At 36.1% G+C, this 21,365-nt stretch overlaps 1 protein-coding gene across 1 annotated transcript; it reads left to right on the forward strand.

Moving 5' to 3' along the window:
• The first annotated feature begins 1,104 nt into the window (after positions 1-1,104).
• On the forward strand, positions 1,105-11,069 carry LOC133520446 (acrosin-like). Its single transcript, XM_061854862.1, has 7 exons — positions 1,105-1,813; positions 2,526-2,705; positions 4,919-5,147; positions 6,817-6,929; positions 9,437-9,598; positions 9,925-10,087; positions 10,836-11,069. The coding sequence occupies exons 1-7, from the start codon at positions 1,586-1,588 to the stop codon at positions 11,060-11,062; spliced, it is 1,302 nt and encodes a 433-aa protein (XP_061710846.1). The 5' UTR covers positions 1,105-1,585; the 3' UTR covers positions 11,063-11,069.
• Positions 11,070-21,365: the final 10,296 nt, after the last annotated feature.

Consider the following 21,365-nt stretch of genomic DNA (forward strand, 5'->3'; position numbering starts at 1 on the left):
TTTAGAATACGCTAAACTCCTAATCGAAATTAATACTTTTGCTTACGTAAAACTCATCAAAAACAGGGAATTTAATATAGTGTACAATAAAAAAAAATATTATTGAAAACATAAACAATTTTAATCGCTTTTCTGGAACTGGACTATATTCCGTGTTATTGTTTAATAGCGAGGTAAAGCACACAACAACAGGCCATGATAACATGAATTCATAGAATCTTAGGGTCAAGAACAACGGTCATCTGTTCATTGCACTGACAATACAGACAAAGCGCAGTTTCAGTGGAAAAAAGCCATATCTGATGAATGTTGGTAGGGAGATACCACCTTGTCCTTTTAAGAGTACGATATCAAGCTTACAGATACAGTATGATGAAAAAATGTAGGATGTTATTTGTTTAGACTGTTTATTATTTATTTCCAAATGTATTCATCGCAATTCTTGCAATCTTTGCCTATATGTTTCGCCTCAGGTTTGTCACTTCATCACCAGCTCACACCATCCAGAGGACATGTGCAGGGTTCTGGTAAGTAGGTATATCCCGCGGACGTGAGTAACATTCGTCCCTCAATAAATAAATTATTTATTTATTTATTCCCCAATAAATAAATAAATTATTTATTTATTTTAACTTTATTGCCCAAAATACATTAATAATGTACAAATGGCGGACTGGCATTCTCTACCAGTCAAACAACGGGCTAAACAGAGACATGTAAAAATGGTGCAAGTAGAAAGAAAGAAGATATTTATTAGAACTATCGAATACAATAGAAAAAACTTGATAAAATAAATTTATATGTATTTTATCAAGTTTTACACAAATAAAAATACTAAAATATGTGTAATTAATATACTAAATATTTCGTACATACTCCATAATATATATGATGGACGCTACTCGAACTCTTGTTTCAGCACATAATTATGTAGCAACCGCTTCAAAGCTAACTTGCTCGGGGCTTGTCTTATTCATTCGCATCAAATTATTACTTAATACATAGTAACAGTAATATTCCTCTGAAATTAACAATTAGACTAAAATTAAAGTATACCTATGAAAACATTGTAACAGCGCAAATAAATATATTCACGATGACTAACAATACATTATTAATTACAAACGAAAACGAGAGTAAAACAAATATACGCTTTATACAGAAGGCACTCATGCCCAGCTAATTCGGCATACACCTGTTCACACCACAACTGCAGATTGTATAACAAATGTTTGGGTCAGTGGGCTAACCTCTCTAACCGAGCGCACATAATGCCTATGAATAATTCGTCATCATGACTAATTTATGTTAAACTGACCTAATAAAACCCTACAAATAATTATAACAAAGAAAACTTTTGCGACGCCCGTCAATATGAGTCACTGAAAACTTTCACTTAAAAGAGCGCGTTTCATTCATTTGACCACAATTCTCAAGACAAGTGCGACGACGTTCGCTGTAGTTTTAAGGTGAAATTAGGACACGCTGTATATGCTGGTTTGATAACGTTCACTGATTTAAGTGTTCAGTGTTCGGCCGAAATTGTCACAATAAAATAGTGTTTAAGAAAAAGTAATACTCAAAAATGTTTTATAAAATTTTAATATGTGTGGCATTGTCTATGTTGGAGGTAGAGTCTATGGCTATAGAAGGATCTGTGTTGACGAGGTATGATCCTTGCGGATTGGGCGTGCTTCAGTTTGACAAGGTTTCAGCGGCTGAGTGGCGAGGTGTGGTGTATTTTGAATTGTACCCTCATCTGACTGAGGTAGAAATGGACATTCAGTTTGAGCGGCAAGTCGAGTTGTATGGGGTAAGTCGATATATTTTATAGGTGTATGTAATTCATTATACAGTATGTAACTGAACGTAAGGTTGAACATAGGGTCGGCAACGCGCATGTAACTCCTCTGGAGTTGTAGGCGTACATAGGCTACGGAGACTGCTTACCATCAGGCGGATCGTATGCTTGTTTGCCACCGACGTAGTATTTAAAAAAATGCTTTTTTGCGTAATGATTAATTTCCAGCCGGTCTTTTTACCTGTAGTAAACCGTAAAATTGTTGTTACCTGACTTATAACATTAACATCTTACTTTTTTTTTTTTTTTTTTTTTTTTTTTATAAAATCTATGAATGTGTGTTCATTAAAGCCTAGACTAAGTCTTACAGAAAGACATCTTACTTAAATGTGCACTTGATATTTAAGCTTCATACTTTTCTGATAATTACTCAAATAAAATACACATTTGTTACACATCCAAATATTAAGAACTTTTTTATTGAGACCCCGTGCAATTCAGTTAATAACAATTTATGCATTTAATTTGGCTGGTCTCTAAAAGTTCCTGTTCGACCATCTAATACGTGTCCCACCCACGTTTGCCATTCATTCGCCCTAAATTTATGTGTGTATCCACATCATACGTTAATATGTCTGTAGAATTTAAAGTCTCGCTCATGCCATGTTGTGGAGAACCGACTGCCAAAGCTGAGCTCTCTTAAAAAGGAAATATATGTTTACAGAGCTCTCAGAACTCCACAATGTCGGTACGAGATGATTGGCACCGATTTATTCTTCGGCCAAAAGGAGCGTTACCCAAACAGTACTACTTCTTCCTACGGTTGGCCGATAACAGCACCCAAGTACCAACCGTGGCCAACTTCAAGCTCAACAATACCACGCTTTGCGACGACGCCATAAAGGTATTCCACAATAATGTAGTGTTTATGTTGAAAGCAGTAAAAGATAAAACGGTATAGCAAAAGCCGCAAAAGTACTCGATAATAAGCCTTCAGTTCAATAGAAGCGAGAGCAAAAAGGTCTAAACTAAATAAGAGGGAAAACCCGATCCTCAGTTGTTTTCGGTTTGATTCCTTTTCTTTCATTGTAAGAAGTTGACAGTGATTTTGACAATAACTCACCTCTTATCTGTTTTAAAATTCTTGGTAATAAGAATCTTGTTTTTTTTTTTGAGACATCAACAGCTTCCGTTCGATGTCAAAGGGTCGTTTTGTAATAATGGAGCATGGTTTTGGAAGTGTAGTAGGTAAACTTAGTCTCGCTTTTTATTCATAACACGAAATCCAAATTTTAATAAAAAAGTCATAGACTTTCTTTCAGATTTATGGTAGGAAATTATAGTTGGGTCAATACGGAGTAAAAAAATAAATTGAGAAGCAAACAAATGCAGGTGTAAATGGTTTTCGTAACGTTGACACAGAAGACTGGTACAATTTTAAGTTCCTGTCCTTCTATATCGCTTTAACCCTTAACTACCTACGTCCTATTTGTATCGCACAACCACCTACTTGCGGTCATGGAGACCGCTACTTGTTATGGGACCTGATTTATTTATTTTTACGTAACTGAAGGGTGTTTTAATATAGTAAGTACTCTTTACATAGTGTAAGGCATTTATTAGGCATAACTATTACAAAAATAAACAACATTATATCTTTCAAACCTAAAAAAACTTAGGAACTTCTTACATTTTTAATCATAAAATTAGGCATCCTTAAGGACATGAGATCTCAATATTTCGAAATGTTATATAAAGCTTTTCATTATAAAATATTAAAATTAAGTAATCAACGAAGCTATTAGACAATCTACTTTGGTTAGAAATGGGTTGTTTTTATAAAATTACAGGCCTTCAAAAAAACCATTTTTCTCGGCAATCAACACACAGCATATTAAAACATTCAATGCAAATCGGGTTTTTACATTCGATATAGATGTACTGTGTCTTGTGTTTCTTCTTGTGGTCACAAGACGAGCACGTTTTTCTGACGGTTAACCGTTCTTCAGTATTGCTGGGACCCGGTAGTATTGGTAAACTGGTCTCTTTTTTGAGGATTTTGCTCAGAGCTATCTTCAAGTCCCGCGGAAGACGCTGATTATTTGCACGACGCTCTAAATGTGGTCTTACTAATTGTTCAGCCAGTGTCTTCATAAATTTTAACCTTTTTTCTTAGTTTGGCCTTATTTGCCAAATCTTTATATTAGTGTGTAGAACAATTTTATCAAGCATTTCTTCAGTAAAAAAATGCTGCCATAAATTTAGTGGTGTAGATGAAGAGTTTATTTCATCGCGGTAAGCTGGTTTTACGCCTTCTCCTGAAATTCTTGATCGCAGAGATGGCGGTTCATATGACCAACGAAACCGACTTTTTTCACAAAAGAATTTTCCTTTCTAGGTCTTGACCGTTATGTATCAATGACACATCATCATCCGAGGATTCCGACTGCTCGTGCTCTTGCTCTCCTATATGTGCAATCGGCTCGCGAGACGCATGTCGGGAAGGTAGAGTTGAAATTTCTTGTTTTATCCCGTTCTGATCGTTGATCAGTGTTATTCATTAGCCTCGATCTCAGAATCCGACGCGCAACTTTCCTCCGGTAAATTTAGTAGAGCAAGTTCTGGTTCTACGTCACTGTATCCTTCATCCGACAGGTCATCTTCACCAGACGATACTTCCTGTAGCCACTTTTCAATTGTTGCGTCACTAGGAAGCATGTTTTACTAGAAAAAAATCAAGAAACGTGCCAAACTATAGTAAAGATTACTATGACATTAAAAATAACACAACCACCTACGTGCGGTCTGGGAGACCATTCAAAAATATAGTAACCACCTACATGCGGTCTCACAGACCGCCGATGATATTTTTTTACTCACCAAATCCAAATGAGCACACGTCTGAACAAGTCGACGGCATGGCCGGCTCTGCGGGGGGGCCGGGCAAAGGTACAAGGTCACAGACGCATGTGCGATGTACTCGCGTTCAGTTATTGACAACTTTGAATAATCTATGGTCTGTGAGACCGCACGTAGGTGGTTAAGGGTTAAAAAAAAAATATGGTTCCCAATTCAAAACTGCAAAAACATGTGTGTGTTTTTTTTCTTAATTTCTAGGCGGCGCAAACTATTGAATCCCTAAATGTCACAACAAATCCAAAAGAGGTCTACAAACAAGTTTGTGGAAGAAGGGCACTCGAGCACGCTGAACTTACCTCGGTCAGAACTCAAGCTTTGGCTGGCGACTGGCCTTGGCATGTGGCATTACTCAAGAAGAACCCGAACAGTTACGCCACGAGATATGAGTGCGGTGGCAGTATTATATCAAGTACTGCCGTTTTGACAGGTACACTTTATCTCTTACACTATTTATAATTTATAATCTTACAACTAATCCATAAGAAATCAATCAAGAAAGTGTGCTATCGGGAAAGAGTTAGAGCAGACTAAACTGATCGGATCTTATTGTTAAATAGTCGTCTGATTAATAGTGAAGTGTGTCATTATATACTTATTATACGGCAAAAATTACCACCTTATTATAACATATTTTTGTATTGTTTTCTTATGCAGAATTTTTAGGGCATTAAGAGGCTAGATTTTCTTTATAACTTGACCGTTAAAGAGTTTTGCAAAAAGAAGAAAATTATGTGCAGATTACTGCAACAATGCAGATTTAGGTGCCTCTAAAATTTCGAAACTCAACTATCGTGAAGTAATCGAAGGTCATGACTTTAACCCCCACTCCCTCTAAGTCTCTAAGTCGAGTAAATATACCTAACGCCCGATTCAGATTTTAAAATTTTTGTTACGGTTTTGAACTGGTTATGATACGATCTTGACGATCGTCTTGGTGATTGGCGCGCATTTCATTCGTTTTCTGGCTAAAAGTTAAAAATCCTGTAATAAAATGACTCTCCATAAGAGTCAGAGGCACAAAGCGACATATCAAAGCGTTCGAATACGAGGATCGAGCAGGAATCTTGTAATGTAGAAGATCTACATTACAAGATTCCTGCTCGATCGATGTTTGCATTGGAGATCTCTCAAGATTACTCTTTTTTTACTGAAGCCGGTATTTTTTACATCTTTTACTGGAGCATTCCATCGTTACGTAATCGACATTTATAAATAAATAAATAAATGTTTTTTGACTTTCCAAGCCTGGTACTCTTTTGGTTTGCCTTTTTATCGTGTATTATTAGTATTATTTTAAAGCCGCTTGTGTTCTTAAAAAACTTTATACTTTTACTATAATACGTAAGTTGCAAAGTTGTAAAGCAAAGGTTACGTAAGCGACTAGTACTCATAATTACGCCAATACTTAGAACTACATTTAGGCATTGCTTATACAATGGATTTTGTTAAAAAAGACTATAAGAAAAACTTACCTTTAAATCCTTCATGTTTACGTCGAAATCAAAATATTTATAATTTAAAACTGTATTATTGCCACTGCCTTTTGAGTGCCACATCTACGAGGTATTGATATATTGTAGCGGCCCTTTGAACATTACTAATACCCGCAGAATCTAGTAAATTACATAATATTCTTTGGACCGTAATGCTCTGTATCTCATAAGGTTGCAATACAAGCCACCCTAAGTAGTTTCTTTTTGATATAAATGGTCCGCAGAAACAGAGAATGTGCATTACAATGTCCTCTGATTCCTGGCAGAACTTGCATGTCGCGTCTTGTTTCATTCCAATTAGATACATGTGTTTGTTTAACTTGCAGTGTCCCGTCAGTATTCTTGTCACTGCGCATGTTTTGTGTCTTTTGAGCCCTAGAAGCTCCTTAGCAGATTAGAGCTTTCGAGTGTTCTTGTCCTCTGGCGAACTTCAACAATCGAATGCTCTCGTCTTTTCTAGTTTGTTAAGCAGGAAATATGCTTCCTGTTTAATGACTCCACAGAACGGTACTGGGCCGACCAGGGGTGTGTCTGCTCCCTTAAAACTGTAACAAGTTGTTAGAACTGAATCGGGCTTCTAGTAATGATTTATTTGGTTTTAAGCTGGACATTGCGTGAGTAGAGGTGGTGTTCTGATCGAGGCGCGATTGGTGGTCATCGTCGCGGGCGTCAATAACCACACGGACTATAACCAGATAGGCAGGCAAGCTTTAGTGGTAAGTATTTAAAGTTGGTAAGAACTCGAGTCTTTTAAGTCTAAATTTGAAGTGCTCCAGTCGTTATTACGCGACTCTGTGCTTAATAAACTTTCGAGTCTTTAAAATCCTGAGGCGAGTCTTTTATTGTCTTATTATATATACCTACCTACTCATGTAACATACTTACATATGTCTTTACGAAATAAAGATTTATTATTATTATTATTTAACTTAAAAGGACTCGAGTCTTCGAATAAAGACTTCGTCAAAAATTTATAGGTCTTATCTACGAGTAATAGAAAGGAAAATCGCCATTTTTTTAATGATTTGTGCATAACCCTTGCATTTAATGTGGGGACAATGCATTTTAGAAAACTTTTGTGCATAATTTGAAAGTTCTCTTTAAAGGGCTCAAGTCTTTACAACAGACTTAGGTCTCGATAAGTACTCAAGTTTCAACAAATGACTAGAGTCTGGAAAACTGAGTTGAGTTTTAAAGCAGAGGACTCAAAGAATTTAGTTAATATCATTGAGTCTAAATTTGAAGAACTCGTCTTGTTTTTACGAGCTGGGATCGGAACCGATATTTTACAAAAACTTCGAAATGACCATATATTTCGGTTTATTTTATAGTCCAAATACAAGACTCAGTTGTGTTTTAAGATAGCAATTTCATTATTCGAGTGCCCAATTAGAAATGAAATAATTAACAAATAACGATTAAATATACCGTTTTAGATGCGATAAGTGTTTACGAGACTCAGCGCTTAAAAACTTCCGAGTCTTTTAAGTCTTGAGTCGAATCTTATTTTTATGTACTTCAAAAGGACTCAAGACTCCAAATAAAGACCCGGTCAAAATATTTATAGGTTTTACCTAAATAACAATAAAGGAAATATGCGTTATTGTATGATTTGTGTACCTAATCCATCAATTTTACATAAAGACGGTGCATTTCAAAATTGTGAATCCTCTGAAAAGGACTCAAAGGTGTATGAAAGACTCGAGTTTTTTTTAAATATACTACGTCGGTAGCAAACAAGCATACGGCCCGCCTGATGGTAAGCAGTCTCCGTAGCCTATGTACGCCTGCAACTCCATAAGAGTCTCTGACAAGTTGAAAATAATTCGAGTTTCGACTTAATTATAACAGTCTGAAAAACGTCGAGTCATAAAGCCAATCAACACTAATAACACTACTAAGTACTTATTTTATTTACAAATAGTTATTTGATTATGCTTTGTTCTGTTTTAATTCAATATTAATTAAATACAAACTTGACAACATTACATACTACAGAATAGGCCACGGGAATTTTAAAATTAGTGATTTTATATTTTGTACCGATAGCAAATTGAACATACAACCAGACGCTAGTGTGGAGGTTTCTCTAAATCTGTTTAGCTGTGTGTGTATTGTGTATTAATAATAGGGTTTCTGCTCGAGAATTATCGAGGCGAGAAATCTCGAGAAATTTGTCCTTCTTCGAGGCGGGAAAAAAAAACTTAATGCCTCGAGATCTCGAGAAATAAATCTCTTGTTAAAAGTAAAAAGAAAACACGTGTTTATACACACACATGTGACGTGTATATAGTGTATTTCTTTAGGTAGGCAAATAAATGTAAGACAATGCTTTTTTACATTTTCAGGTATTTAGACATTTATTAGTTCACCAACCAAATACAAAACTGCCTTGATCCGTCCTCTATCGTTCTGACTTCAAGAGATTTCATGTTTTGTAACTTTTGAACTACTACCCTCAGATGTCTACAGAATTCGTCTCATTTAATTACGGTGCTTTCTTTTTTGAGCATTAGAAAAAAGGTAAAGAATCTTGACGCGTCTTTTATTGAAAAACGCTTTTAATAAATTATGTAAATAATCGTCTATGATTTAAAATTGTTACACATTTACCTCGACATATATTTCAAAAGTGTTTTTCAATAAAAAAAACGTAAAGATGGCTTATCTTCTTTCTAAGCTAAAATACGAATTATAGGACCATGTAATAACAAATACATATTACAAAACTAAAATACCATTGATAAATCAAATCATCCCGTTATAATCCTACTGGCAAAATAGCACAATTTTAGCTGCTTTATTGTTACGTTTAATAAGTATATTACATAGTAAAATCTTCTGTAAGTTTGTCACATCGAGTTAAATTAATTAACTTGAATATTCTTGCCCAATAAAATACCATATTGTGGGTTGTTTACATTATTATAAATACCTTAAGAAATACACGTTTTGATATGTTTGTTTTTGAATTTTTAATTATTAAGTGCAATTTATGGTACTATTTGTTGGATTATTGACCTCACCTACGACTTCTATGCGTCTGATTTGTAAAAAAAGCAAAAAAATTAAAATAACATTGTGTTTTTTGAAACTTTCAAAATTTCTCGAGATACTCGAGAAACTCGAGAAATACTGGTCGAGAATTCCCGTGCCGTGCCTCAAGAAATAAAAAAGGTCGAGAAACCAGAAACCCTAATTAATAATGACTTTTGTATTTTAGGCTCAAGACATAGTGCTTCATCCAGGCTACACGGACGCCCTAGCTACCTCGGACCTGGCCATCATCAAAGTGCACAAGTTCACATACACGGCGTTCGTCCAGCCCGTCTGCCTGTGGGGCCCCGTGTATAGCAAGGAAGACTTGTTCGGGAAACAAGCGACGGTAAAGAATAAAATTAAAGTTTATATTTGGACTTTTACTGATACTCGTAAGCGCGTGCGAGATGGCAGATTAAAACCCCGGCTAGTACCAATGTGTTTTTCGGAACCAGTTGCTTTACAGTGAAGGAAAATATCGTCAGGAAACCAGACTTATCGTAATAAGGCCTAGCTCCCTTCTGGGTCGTAAGGTGAGATGGAAGCTATTTTCGTAAAAACTAGTGTAATGTAACCTTAAATGTTGATTGCTTTGGCGTTTTAAATATTAACAGTGATTAGAACCTGTATTTTTAGTAATAGGTACTTTTAAATAAACAAGCTATCCACCAGGTTGTCGGCTTCGGCTACACAGAGACCAACCAGCCCTCCGACGTTCTCCGGTCAGCCTACATCATGATCCAAAACGACACCACTTGCCTCTCATACTCGCAAAAAGTATACAAGAACCTTCTCAACGAGTTCAGTTTCTGCGCTGGCTATGGACCGACATCTGGTAAATATTTTCGATACCTGGCCGTGTATTCCTTTTGGTACATGCGTTGAACACCTGAGTAAACCAGTGTAACGATCGACATACAAACTATTTGTAATCGAAGTATACTACACAGGTACTCATAAGCGTTGGACTCTACCATGCTTGATAAATTGGAATGGCCTTTGCTGTTTATTTATAATTAAGATTGTAGTACGCGCTTTGAGTTTTTTACGCAAATGGGTGGTGTAATTGTAAACAATGTGTTAAATTACAAGGCAAGCAAGGAGTAACACTTTCAAGGAGGCGAGTTTGTAAATAGTTAATCGTAAATTATTCACAAAGTTTGACTACAGTTTGGACCAAAACTTTGGGTGAAACAATCAATGCACATCGTAGATTTCCATGATACGACGTTACATCGTGCCACGATACGATGTCGCATGATTATGTGTTTGCCCTTTGACAGTCTTCTCTTTAAGTATAGGTTGCCTTCATGCAGGCATATAAGTATTAGGGGCACAATAGAATTTCATACTAGTAAACCACTTTTGCATTCAAATGCATGACCAACACAAACAACACTACAGTGATCATCAAAGTTCGATGGTCTATCCATATAATATATCTCTTTTCTGTCACTCTTGTTTAAGTAAACTCAAAAGAATGAGACGATTTTGGATGTTTAAATGTAAAATCTACCCTAAAGCTAATGAGAACGAGGGCTGTTAGAGCTAATGGATTAAAACAAACTTATCCTTCCCCATAGGCGTAAACCCCCGGAATGGCGACAGCGGTGGTGGTTTGGTCCTTGGCGTGCTGCAAAGCGACCACAAGATCAGCTACATTCTCCGCGGCGTGTTGTCCAAGTGTGGCGTTTCAGTCGGGCATACAGAGTGTGATCCGAAGCATTATGTGGTGTACACGGATGTCGCACCTCACTATACTTGGTTGTACCATCACTCTGGACTTAAGTATAGGAGCAACATATTATAAAAATACTACAAGCTACGTACTCCGAGGTTTGTTGTTCAAGTGTGCCGTCTCTGTGGGGCAAACACAGTGTGACCCGAGGCATTATGTGGCACCTCACTATAATTTGTTGTACCATCACTCTGAACTTAACTATAGGAGCGATATTCTATAGAGGGACCATAAGCTTAGCGATACGTGCTCCAAGACGTGCTGTCTAAGTGTGCGTCTCTAGACATACGGAGTTTGACTCGAGGCATTATGTGGTGTACACGGATGTGACCTTACTATACCTGGCTGTACGAGTATCATCACTCCGGGCTCAAGTATAGAAGCAAACTTTTATAAAGAGATTTCATGATTAGATTGATTAGCTACGTACTGTGATTCTATCCAAATGCGGGAGTATATGTCGGAACGGACTGCAACGGCAAGAACTACTTCGTTTACCAGTGACAGTGTCCATTTTGTGTAGGTATCCAAGTTGATTACCTAATCTCTTCAATTGCTTTATCACATTATAACACGATATCGCCATTGCATATAGCCAGAAAAAATTGAATTTTAAATTAAAGTAGCTTTAGTCGCCTCTTTTTACTTAAGAAAAGTGATATTTAATTTAAATTTTAATCATAAAATATTAGAATAGAAATTTTGATCGCTGGTAACCTCATCCGGTTCCCTCAAATGGTACTAAAGTGGTATTTGAATTTGTTATTTGATAACTTTTGATAGTTTCGATATTGCAAAAAATGTGTAGGTATGTATTGGAAGATCGAAAAAAACGAAGTCTAAGTGAGTCAAATATTTACATGCTCAACAGTGCCAATGTCAGACATCAGCACCCAGTGGATAACCATTTTGAAGATGATAGAGTTGCCAACTTTGTGAACAATGTATGTAATTTATCAAATATTTTGATTTGTGTTTTGTAGGTGCAAGTAGGTACTGCTCGCCCTTAGAATTGGTCGAATGGCATATTATATAAAGGGAAAGTACCTTAAAACAGGACACGGTAAAATAAACATCATGTTCGAGGGAGCACAGATGTACAATAACTTACTTAGTGAAGTCAAAAATTGCAAATCATAAAAAATGATTAAAACCAAGTTGAAGAAATCTGCCTAAAAATATTCTTATGTACTAAATTTTCGATTTTATGGATATTTTGTACGATAGACGAGTATCTTAGATTAATAATATTAACTGTATCGACTAGTGGAATATAATAGCGAATTGTTTTTTTAGGGTTCCGTAGCCAAATGGCAAAAAACGGAACCCTTATAGATTCTTCATGTCCGTCTGTCTGTCCGATTATGTCACAGCCACTTTTTTCCGAAACTATAAGAGCTATACTGTTCAAACTTGGTCAGTAGATGTATTCTATGAACCGCATTAAGATGTTTACACAAAAATAGAAAAAAAACAATAAATTTTGGGGGTTCCCCATACTTAGAACTGAAACTCAAAAAATGTTTTTTCATCAAACCCATACGTGTGGGGTATCTATGGATAGGTCTTTAAAAATGATATTGAGGTTTCTAATATCATTTTTTTCTAAACTGAATAGTTTGCGCGAGAGACACTTCCAAAGTGGAAAAATGTGTGTCCCCCCCCCCGTAACTTCTAAAATAACAGAATGAAAAATCTAAAAAAAATATATGATATACATTGCCATGCAAACTTCCACCGAAAATTGGTTTGAGCGAGATCTAGTAAGTAATTTTTTTTTAATACGTCATAAAATTAAAAAAAAAAATTTTTTTCATCAGACCCATACGTGTAGGGTATCTATGGATAGGTCTTCAAAAATGATATTTAGGTTTCTAATATCATTTTTTTCTAAACTGAATAGTTTGCGCGAGAGACACTTCCAAAGTGAAAAAAGTGTGCCCCCCCCCCTGTAACTTCTAAAATAACGGAATGATAAATCTAAAAAAAATATATGATATACATTACCATGCAAACTTCCAACGAAAATTGGTTTGAACCAGATCTAGTAAGTAGTTTTTTTAATACGTCATAAATGGTACGGAACCCTTCATGAGCGAGTCCGACTCGCACTTGGCCGCTTTTTTAATATTTATTCGGTTCGATTCTCGGGCGAGACAAGCGATTTTTATTTTTATTCAATAATGCAGTTTTGTTTCTTTTTAAAAATAATAGAATGTTTCCTTTAAGTTAAATGAACTAACTTAAGGTTTTAAGGCACATTCCCTTCAGGACCCATTAAATTTTTCCACACTGTACTTGTACTCGAGAAATTGGGACCGGTTCTGCCGTGGCGGAGTATCCTAGAGGATCATGGCGTTAGCCGGCCTTCGCCACTGGAGGACTTCTTCGTTATTTTTCTTTAATATTTGACATCTATTTCAGCTTAAATTAGTTGCCAGTTTTATGAGTTTTATTACAGTACCCTCACCATTAGTTTAACGCTACCGACTGCGTCAACTCAAACGCAGTTCATCTCGCTTGCATCAATGTCAGTACGAGGGAGATGCATTCTGAGTTAGTTTACGCAGTCCCTAGCGAATATGCCAGTGTCAAACTCATGGTAACGATAATGAAGTAATTATTTCCCTATTCCATAGATAGCGTATAATCAATGTGTAATTAACTAAGTGAAATTTAAAATACATAAAATTATACTTTATATTTTTGTTGGCTAGTAATAAAATTATGATGGAGACATTCCCTTACCGTTAAAGTTTTTTTTCAAACGCGAAGGGTGCGGGTGACATTTGATTTTTTTTTTTCATTCTATGCCATTGACGTTTCAGACCGAACCTTTTTTTAACAAAAATAACTTGAATCCCAATTACGTTAAAAAATGCATATCTTCGTAGCTTAGAATATCTCATTATAATAGACACAAATCACCAAAATATATAATATTCTGTTATGAATATAAAAAGATAAATTTTAATATCGTTGACTTTCATTACGTAAAACGGAACTCAATTGCAATAAAGTTTGACTCGAATTATCGACCGAATCAATTCCACTCGTGTCAAATCGTTTCACGGGAAATTGTGAAGGTATGGTATGATTACTTAAAAATATAAAGCATCACCAATAAAATCGATTACGTATATGACCTGTGCAAAGTTAATCGACAGTCGTTTCTAATTTGCATTGTCACATCCCTATAATTGCTTTTTGACATATGTCATCCTAATCTTCGAGTTTGAAAAAGACTATAAAATGCAACATTTAAAATTAAATTTTAATTTTAATGTCAACAACAACGGTAAATATTTTATGACTATAAGCAATAAATTTACGTGTTCTTGTAATACTTAAATTGTTATGATATCGTAAAATGACTAACCTCTGAAATATTTTACCTACTTTTTTTAAGATCCATATTCCAATAAGCTTATTTTGTAGTATATTTGACATTTTATTTTGTGATATATTGTGAACAATTGGACCTTTTAAAAATCTAATTTTAATAGGGAGGCGTATTCTGATTTTAATAACAAGTTATGAATTTGATCTGGATTTATTATGTATATGATCTGTCAATGTTCAAAGTGACGTTTCTGATTGAAGAAGATCTATACTTGGTCAAGCAAATCTTGTCAGTAGCAAAAGGCGGCAAATTTGAAAAATCGCGGGTTAGCAGCACTGTTTTCGAATTATTCCAAAAACGCGTGTCATCTGTGTTCTATCTGTGGATTGTGGATAGTGAATGACAGTCATCATGTTTGGTTACATTCTGAATCGTTGCTATTTCAAGAAAAAATTCTGCTGTCACTATTAAATACTAATATTTTAAATAAGCTTGTGCATGAACTTAAGCAAAGTCAAGTTGCCTAAAATATACAATCACGCTCATTGACCATAAATATTTTTGTCAAATTTGAGGTTATGATAATTACATGTTTTGGTTCGATATACATTGCTGATTTTCTTAGCGCAATACCAACGCAATACTGCTTTTTGAGTGTTGCCCTACTTCACTATGCTATACATTGCTACTGATATACTTAGCTTGACAGATTATAGATCTAATTTATAACATGTTATAATAATTAGGATACTCACCTGGCACATACTTTTATTAGGTTAATTCTGCTAGCTGGCCAATTCAATCATACCCATATTATAAAGAAAGATTGATGCAAAAGGTTCATTCTACGGAATCTCATTCCCCTGGCTATATCTATTCCCAATAAATTCACAGGATATTCCGCTCAGCTGTAGATCGAACTTGGTACGGCTTACACAGTTACCAAAAATGAGATGCTAATAAAGCGGCATCTCCTGGGAATTTGCGAATAGGTATGTCCAGGGAATGAGAATTTTGTAAAATGACTTAAAAGAGCCAAAATCTAGTTGTAACATAGCTTTGCCTACCCCATTCTGTACATCTGGCACATCTTGTCGCAATTCCCGCATATTACAAGTGCGACTGATCACATGAAATCGCGCGAATCAAGGCAAAACGTGCAGTGCAGCGGAGGCAGTGGTTCCATTTTATCACTATGCCCGTCACTTTCGCGCTTACATACTTCTTAGAACGTGACAGGCATGGTGACAAATGACAAAGAGCCGACCATCTTAGCCCTACTGGACGTGGCGACACTGGTAACCTATTTCAATTACTTACCAGATAGTTAAGTAAATACTTTGGCATTTAATAATAATAATTTTATTTTTGTCACAAAAACATCTAAAAGTGTGCTTTCATTAGATAAATAGTTTTTGTTTTAATGTAGCTTAAGAGACATATTATAGTATGTTTGTAAACAATTACAATTAAATTAAGTTTTGATGCAAAAATGTTGTTTTGCGCAGTATACCTTAGTTTTTTCTATATACTACTTCGGTGGCAAACAAGCATACGGCCCGCCTGATGGTAAGAAGTTTGTCTGTCAATTTAACATAAATATCACAACACATAACACACCATGAACGGGATGAACATAAGCATCACAGCATGAACTTACGAACAGCGTCGAACTTTTCTTTCTTTATTTGAGTAAAAAGTCAATTCTGAATAAATTTCTTCTATTTCTATTTCAATTTAGAAAAAAAAAACAAAACGACCTTGATCCTTGTGTCATTTGTCATATCATATACCTAATAGTGGGAGCAATAAACAGCAAATATAGTCATGTGTTTTGTTTAATCTTTTTAGTAAAAAAGTACATGTTAAACATGATCGTAAGAAGCGTTGGCCCAACGTTAATTAGAATTGACCAGTAACTATTACAAATTGAACCGTAAACGGTAACGGACGTTAACAGTTTGCGGTTCAATTTGTAAAGGTTAATGGTCATTTCTAATTAACTTTCGGCCAACATTTCTTACGCTCATGTTTAACATGTACTTTTTTACTAAAAAGATTAAACAAAACACATGACTATATTTGCTGTTTATTGCTCCCACTATTAGGTATATGATATGACAAATGACACAAGGATCAAGGTCGTTTTGTTTTTTTTTTTAAATTGACTTCTTACTCAAATAAAGAAAGAAAAGTTCGTCACATCAAATCAGTGAAAAGTAAAATGTTAATAATATGCGATCTCCGTTCTGCCACCGTGGGACTAGGCGCGGACTGGCGTTCCACCCTTACCTACGTTGTTACTCTGCCAATGATTCGCTCTAAACGCTTTCCAACTTTGTTGTGCTAACGGCTAAGGAGTGAAAATCACTTCCTGCGAATATATTCTAAGCATACAAGACAAGACCTAAGTTATAGGTCTTTTCAAGTCGAGAGTGAATAAACACCTTTTAGGCCGCGGACTGGACGCACGCCGCGTACGTCCAGTCCGCGGCCTTAGGTAAGCATGCTCCATCCTCTAGCCATGCCGTATCGGCACTTACCATCAGGTGAGGTTGTGGTCAAAAGCTTACCTTTATCGAATAAAAAAAAAAATTATCGTGTACATAACCAACCTGTTGTCTAAGCTAAGACTTTTATTTCATAATCCTTAAACAACAAAGAGCTCTTTAAAAAGCTATTGCAATAACATCAATCCCGATCACATCGATCAAACTTTTAAATAAACCGACCTCAGCCTTACTTAATTAAAAAACTTGAAACAACGAAATCTGAACTTGGACATAATAAAGGCTTTCATAATGGCGTGCTCCTTTTTTGTTCGCTGACAGTTTTTAATAAGATTTTAATAAATTATGCAGCAGCTTCCAAGTGACGGTGGCACAGACTACATGCCTCCTAGATGCAGCATACATATATACATAACATAATTTTATGATAATAGGGTTTATGAAAAAAAAATTAAATGTAAAATCTTTATATTCAAGCAACTATTAGTCAATAAAAATATATCTAAAAAACTAAAAACACACATCATGGCTGCGATGCATTTCGCAACCCGGCTGTGTCAGAGAGCCGGCCGCGGAGCGGAATCGCCGGAACTTGACACCCTTCAGCAAAACTTCTCCTTGGTGTAGCTTGCTAGACGTTCAGTCGGAAAGCTCACCACAAAATAATTAAAAGTCGCATTATGTCGAGTGACGAGATTCTAACTTCGATGTTTATGGTCTCCAACAGCAACAACCACTACTTGGAAGAAGTCGCGAGTGCTAGTCAAGACGTATATGAAGGGTCAGGTGGGTAAGAGAAACATAGTTTGTTTTGCTCGGAGCAAGAGAAACCGTATAAGGAAACTTCTGTGTAGGTATTTTTAAATATTTCTTTATCATTCATACACATTTTCCAAGATGGCGGCGGTTTCTCGAGGTCCACAAATATTAAATGGTGTGGACATGAAAAAGGGAACTTTAATGAACACACATACCGAATTCCAGGACCGTTCTAGCGATTTCGATCGTTGTCCTCGTTTGATAGTGAAACTACTACCTATATATTACTATAACTACTACTTCTACAACTTGTAAGACCTATTGGTGTTGGAGGCAATCTTTGTAAAAGTCTTTACCTAGGGGGAGATCTGTGGTGTGGAGATAATATTCCACCGGTATTCGATTTGTGCTGTACCGTTCTTTTCCTACATTATTTATAAGTTACTACTTTTAATCTTGAGCATCGCTTTCTTCATGGATATGAAAGGAGCAAGACCTGTTTGTAAACATACCGACTTGTACTACATATTTTGTAATTTAATAGTTTGAATTTTCTATCTTTTAGGTAAGCCTGTTCCATCTTATTAGACTGCAACGGCACTTACTAATAGGTGAGATTGTGGTCAAAGGCCCACCTTTAAAAAAAAAAAACGCAAATGACCGGGATTTATAGGCCCGTGAAATCCAAGGAGATAATAATTTATTTACACTGTTCAGCTATTCTAGGTCCATGGTTCAGCTAATAACATCCATGGGCGTGGTACGCTACGCATAAGTGACCCAACTTTATCTGGGGTACAGTATATACGAATATTAATATCTTCACGGCACGAAGCTAAAGAATATAAATTGAAATTCAGCCAAATCCCAAGGCACGAACATGTTCCATCACAACTTGCAGAGCATCTGCATTTTTCAATGCACGGACACAGTGTATCCATTATATCTCCCGCAATAAGGAGCGTGTAATTGAATTTCTGAAGCGCAACACGTCTCTGAAACGAGGGTATTCTACGTTAATAATAAATTTCTCTTATGAGACATTGCTTAGCGTCTAATCGAGATAGGGAGAGTGGAAAGGCGGAGTAAATTTATTTTTCGAAAGATGGCTAATATAACAGACGTCTTTGGAAATGACTTTTGAATATTAGAGGTTATGGGATGATGTCATGACTGGATGATGACTTCAAAGCTATTGCTGGTGCCTCTTAGCGGAAAAAGGCTCATGATCGAAAACTTAGAAGAAACTTGGGAAAGGCCTATGCTGGAAAGCAAGACAATCTTGACTCCGTTGACTGAAAGCGAAAATTTCATTATAATAAAAGTTTTTAATGTTTAAGTCCCTTCTTCTTCCCGGCATATTGCCACGGCTCATGGGAGCCTAAGGTCCGCTTGACGACTAATCCCAAGATTTGGCGTAGACACAAAACCCAGAGGGTAAAACTAGGCCTTGTTGGGATTAGTCTTTAAAGTTTAAGTGCTTAGTGAAATAAGGAAATAATATGTTTTATTATAAGTAAGTAAGTAAACCAGCACACCCCACCACCACCACACACCATATGAAACTTGGTTACCATATGGTTATTGTGCACCATTTAATTTAATTTATTTATTGCATTCCATGGTACATGTTTGACGGATAATGGTAATATAAAAGATACGTAAGAAACAAGACTTTTTTTTCAAAATCGTGAGCATAATAATAAACTACTTATAAATATGATGACGGCATTATGTAGCTAACTCTATATATATTTTTGCTACTCCAAAAAATAAATAAATTGTAATTTAGAGAATAGAGAATAGAGAGCATTTATTCGTGGCAAAATAAAAAAAGAAAACAACAAGTAACATAACATAACATATAAGCCACGAAATGGTCCGGACTCAGCATGGTGCTAGCCATTTCGGGACCGATTATAAGAAATAAATACTATATAATTTGCAAGATGATTAAAAACTATTGAAATGTCGCTATCGTGTCGCAGTTCATGGTTATCCTTAAAAGTGCGAGATTACGAAGTAATCAAGGTAAATTGGTTTGTTTACATTATTTGCAATTTCTATTAAACTTCACTTTACCTGTGTATTGAATAATGGCAAACTTTTCCAATTAAAAGGGCAACTCCTAATTATTTATGTGCCGTCGTAAAGTTTCCGAAATTGCGAAATTTCCAAATGGAATAAAATCGGAAAATTCTCATTTTTGTGTATGGATATTTTTTTACATTTTTAATTTCCAAAATGAAAGTATTCTTTATTTCCTGTAAAAAAACCTAACATTCCCACAAACTTCATCTTTTTTTAAATTTTCCGCAACTTGCACATTTGTATTCCTAATAGTGCTACACGGCTGCCACCAGTTTGACACTGTCATATTCGCTAGCGTGTGTGTAACTTTCTATGCGTCTCGCTCTTACTCGCATAGCTAGATGTATAGGAAGTAAGTTACGCATATGTTAGTGAATATGTCAGTTTGAAACTGTTAAGGCAGACAGGCTCCTAATCGCTTTCAAATGTAATCATACAGTTTAAATGGTAGCGGTAAATATGAAAAGAACATTGTTTTTAAAGCTGCAACACAGTTTGCACGTGTAATTTGAGGTTGTAGGCAGATTTTTAAATTGCCTCCTTTAGTCGGCAGCAAGGAAATTGTTTCCCGCTCCGCCGAGCGCGCGGGATATGAGCGAATGATGTGGGTAATGTCTCGAGCTGGCGACGTCAGGTGAACTCGAACGTTTTGGTTACACAATTCTGGGCAATTTTAAATCATATAACAAAAGCCGAGCAAGATACGTTAAACAACATAGTTAGTATTTAGCAGTCCGTCCATATCTAACTGCTCGCATTGTCAGTTGAAAAGTCTTTGACGTTTATTTATACTGTACCTATATAGTAGACCGAAACGAACGGATCACAGGGCGAAACAGGTCAGACTAAAAAATTTGTTACTTACTCCGTTGGCTCAGCGACCCAAAATGAGACTTGGCCTCCAACACAAGATAGCGCCATTTTTCGCGGTCCTGTGCGACCTCGACGGCCAATTCTTGACTCGAAGTTTGCGTAAATCCGCATCCACCATGTCACACCAGTGATACCTGGGGCGTCCGACAGGGCATCTTCCTGCTAGGCGGCCCAGGTACGCTCTTTTCACGTTCTGATCTTCATCCCGCAAATAACTCAAGACGGAAAAATAAGTGGTTGATATTGCTTGGCACTATTTTAGTGCACCTCTGGAGTTGCAGGCGTCCATAGGCTACGGTGACTGCTTACCATCAGGCGGGCCGTATACTTGTTTGCCACCAACGTGGTATAACTAAAACCTCATATCATTGCAATATTTCAAATATCAACGGGTTTTTCATCATGATCCGATTCACCCTGTGATCCGATTTGTCACGGTCTACCTTACACCACGATAACTAATAATAGTAATAATTGCGCATTATTAATTGCTTAAAATTTTGCGATAATAGTCTATTTTATAAATAACTAAGCACTGTCTAATTTCACTATATGATTTAACATACCACTTAACTTGACAACGAGCATATGTAAGTTAATAACCTGTCAGCATCAAGTGTGTTAGAAGCCTAAAATGCTCGTATCAATCACCAGTCAGTTACACACGTTGGTTTTGGATCACGTCAGTTGCGGTTTCCAATTCTCCTCTGAACCGAAAATCGAAAACGTGTTGTGCGTGTGAACTCGTTGCGTTGTTGTTACTGACGAATTGTATTGAAGGACAGTACAAAAGACCTAT

Source organism: Cydia pomonella, chromosome 8, assembly GCF_033807575.1.
Source record: "Cydia pomonella isolate Wapato2018A chromosome 8, ilCydPomo1, whole genome shotgun sequence".
Taxonomy (NCBI): domain Eukaryota; kingdom Metazoa; phylum Arthropoda; class Insecta; order Lepidoptera; family Tortricidae; genus Cydia; species Cydia pomonella.

Excerpts from the sequence above, each read along its gene's own strand:
- LOC133520446 (XM_061854862.1), top strand. The coding sequence starts at position 1,586 with ATGTTTTATAAAATTTTAATATGTGTGGCATTGTCTATGTTGGAGGTA. Across the intron at positions 5,148-6,816 it reads AAGTACTGCCGTTTTGACAG|CTGGACATTGCGTGAGTAGA; the intron begins GTACACTTTATC and ends TTTGGTTTTAAG. Across the intron at positions 10,088-10,835 it reads TGGCTATGGACCGACATCTG|GCGTAAACCCCCGGAATGGC; the intron begins GTAAATATTTTC and ends CCTTCCCCATAG.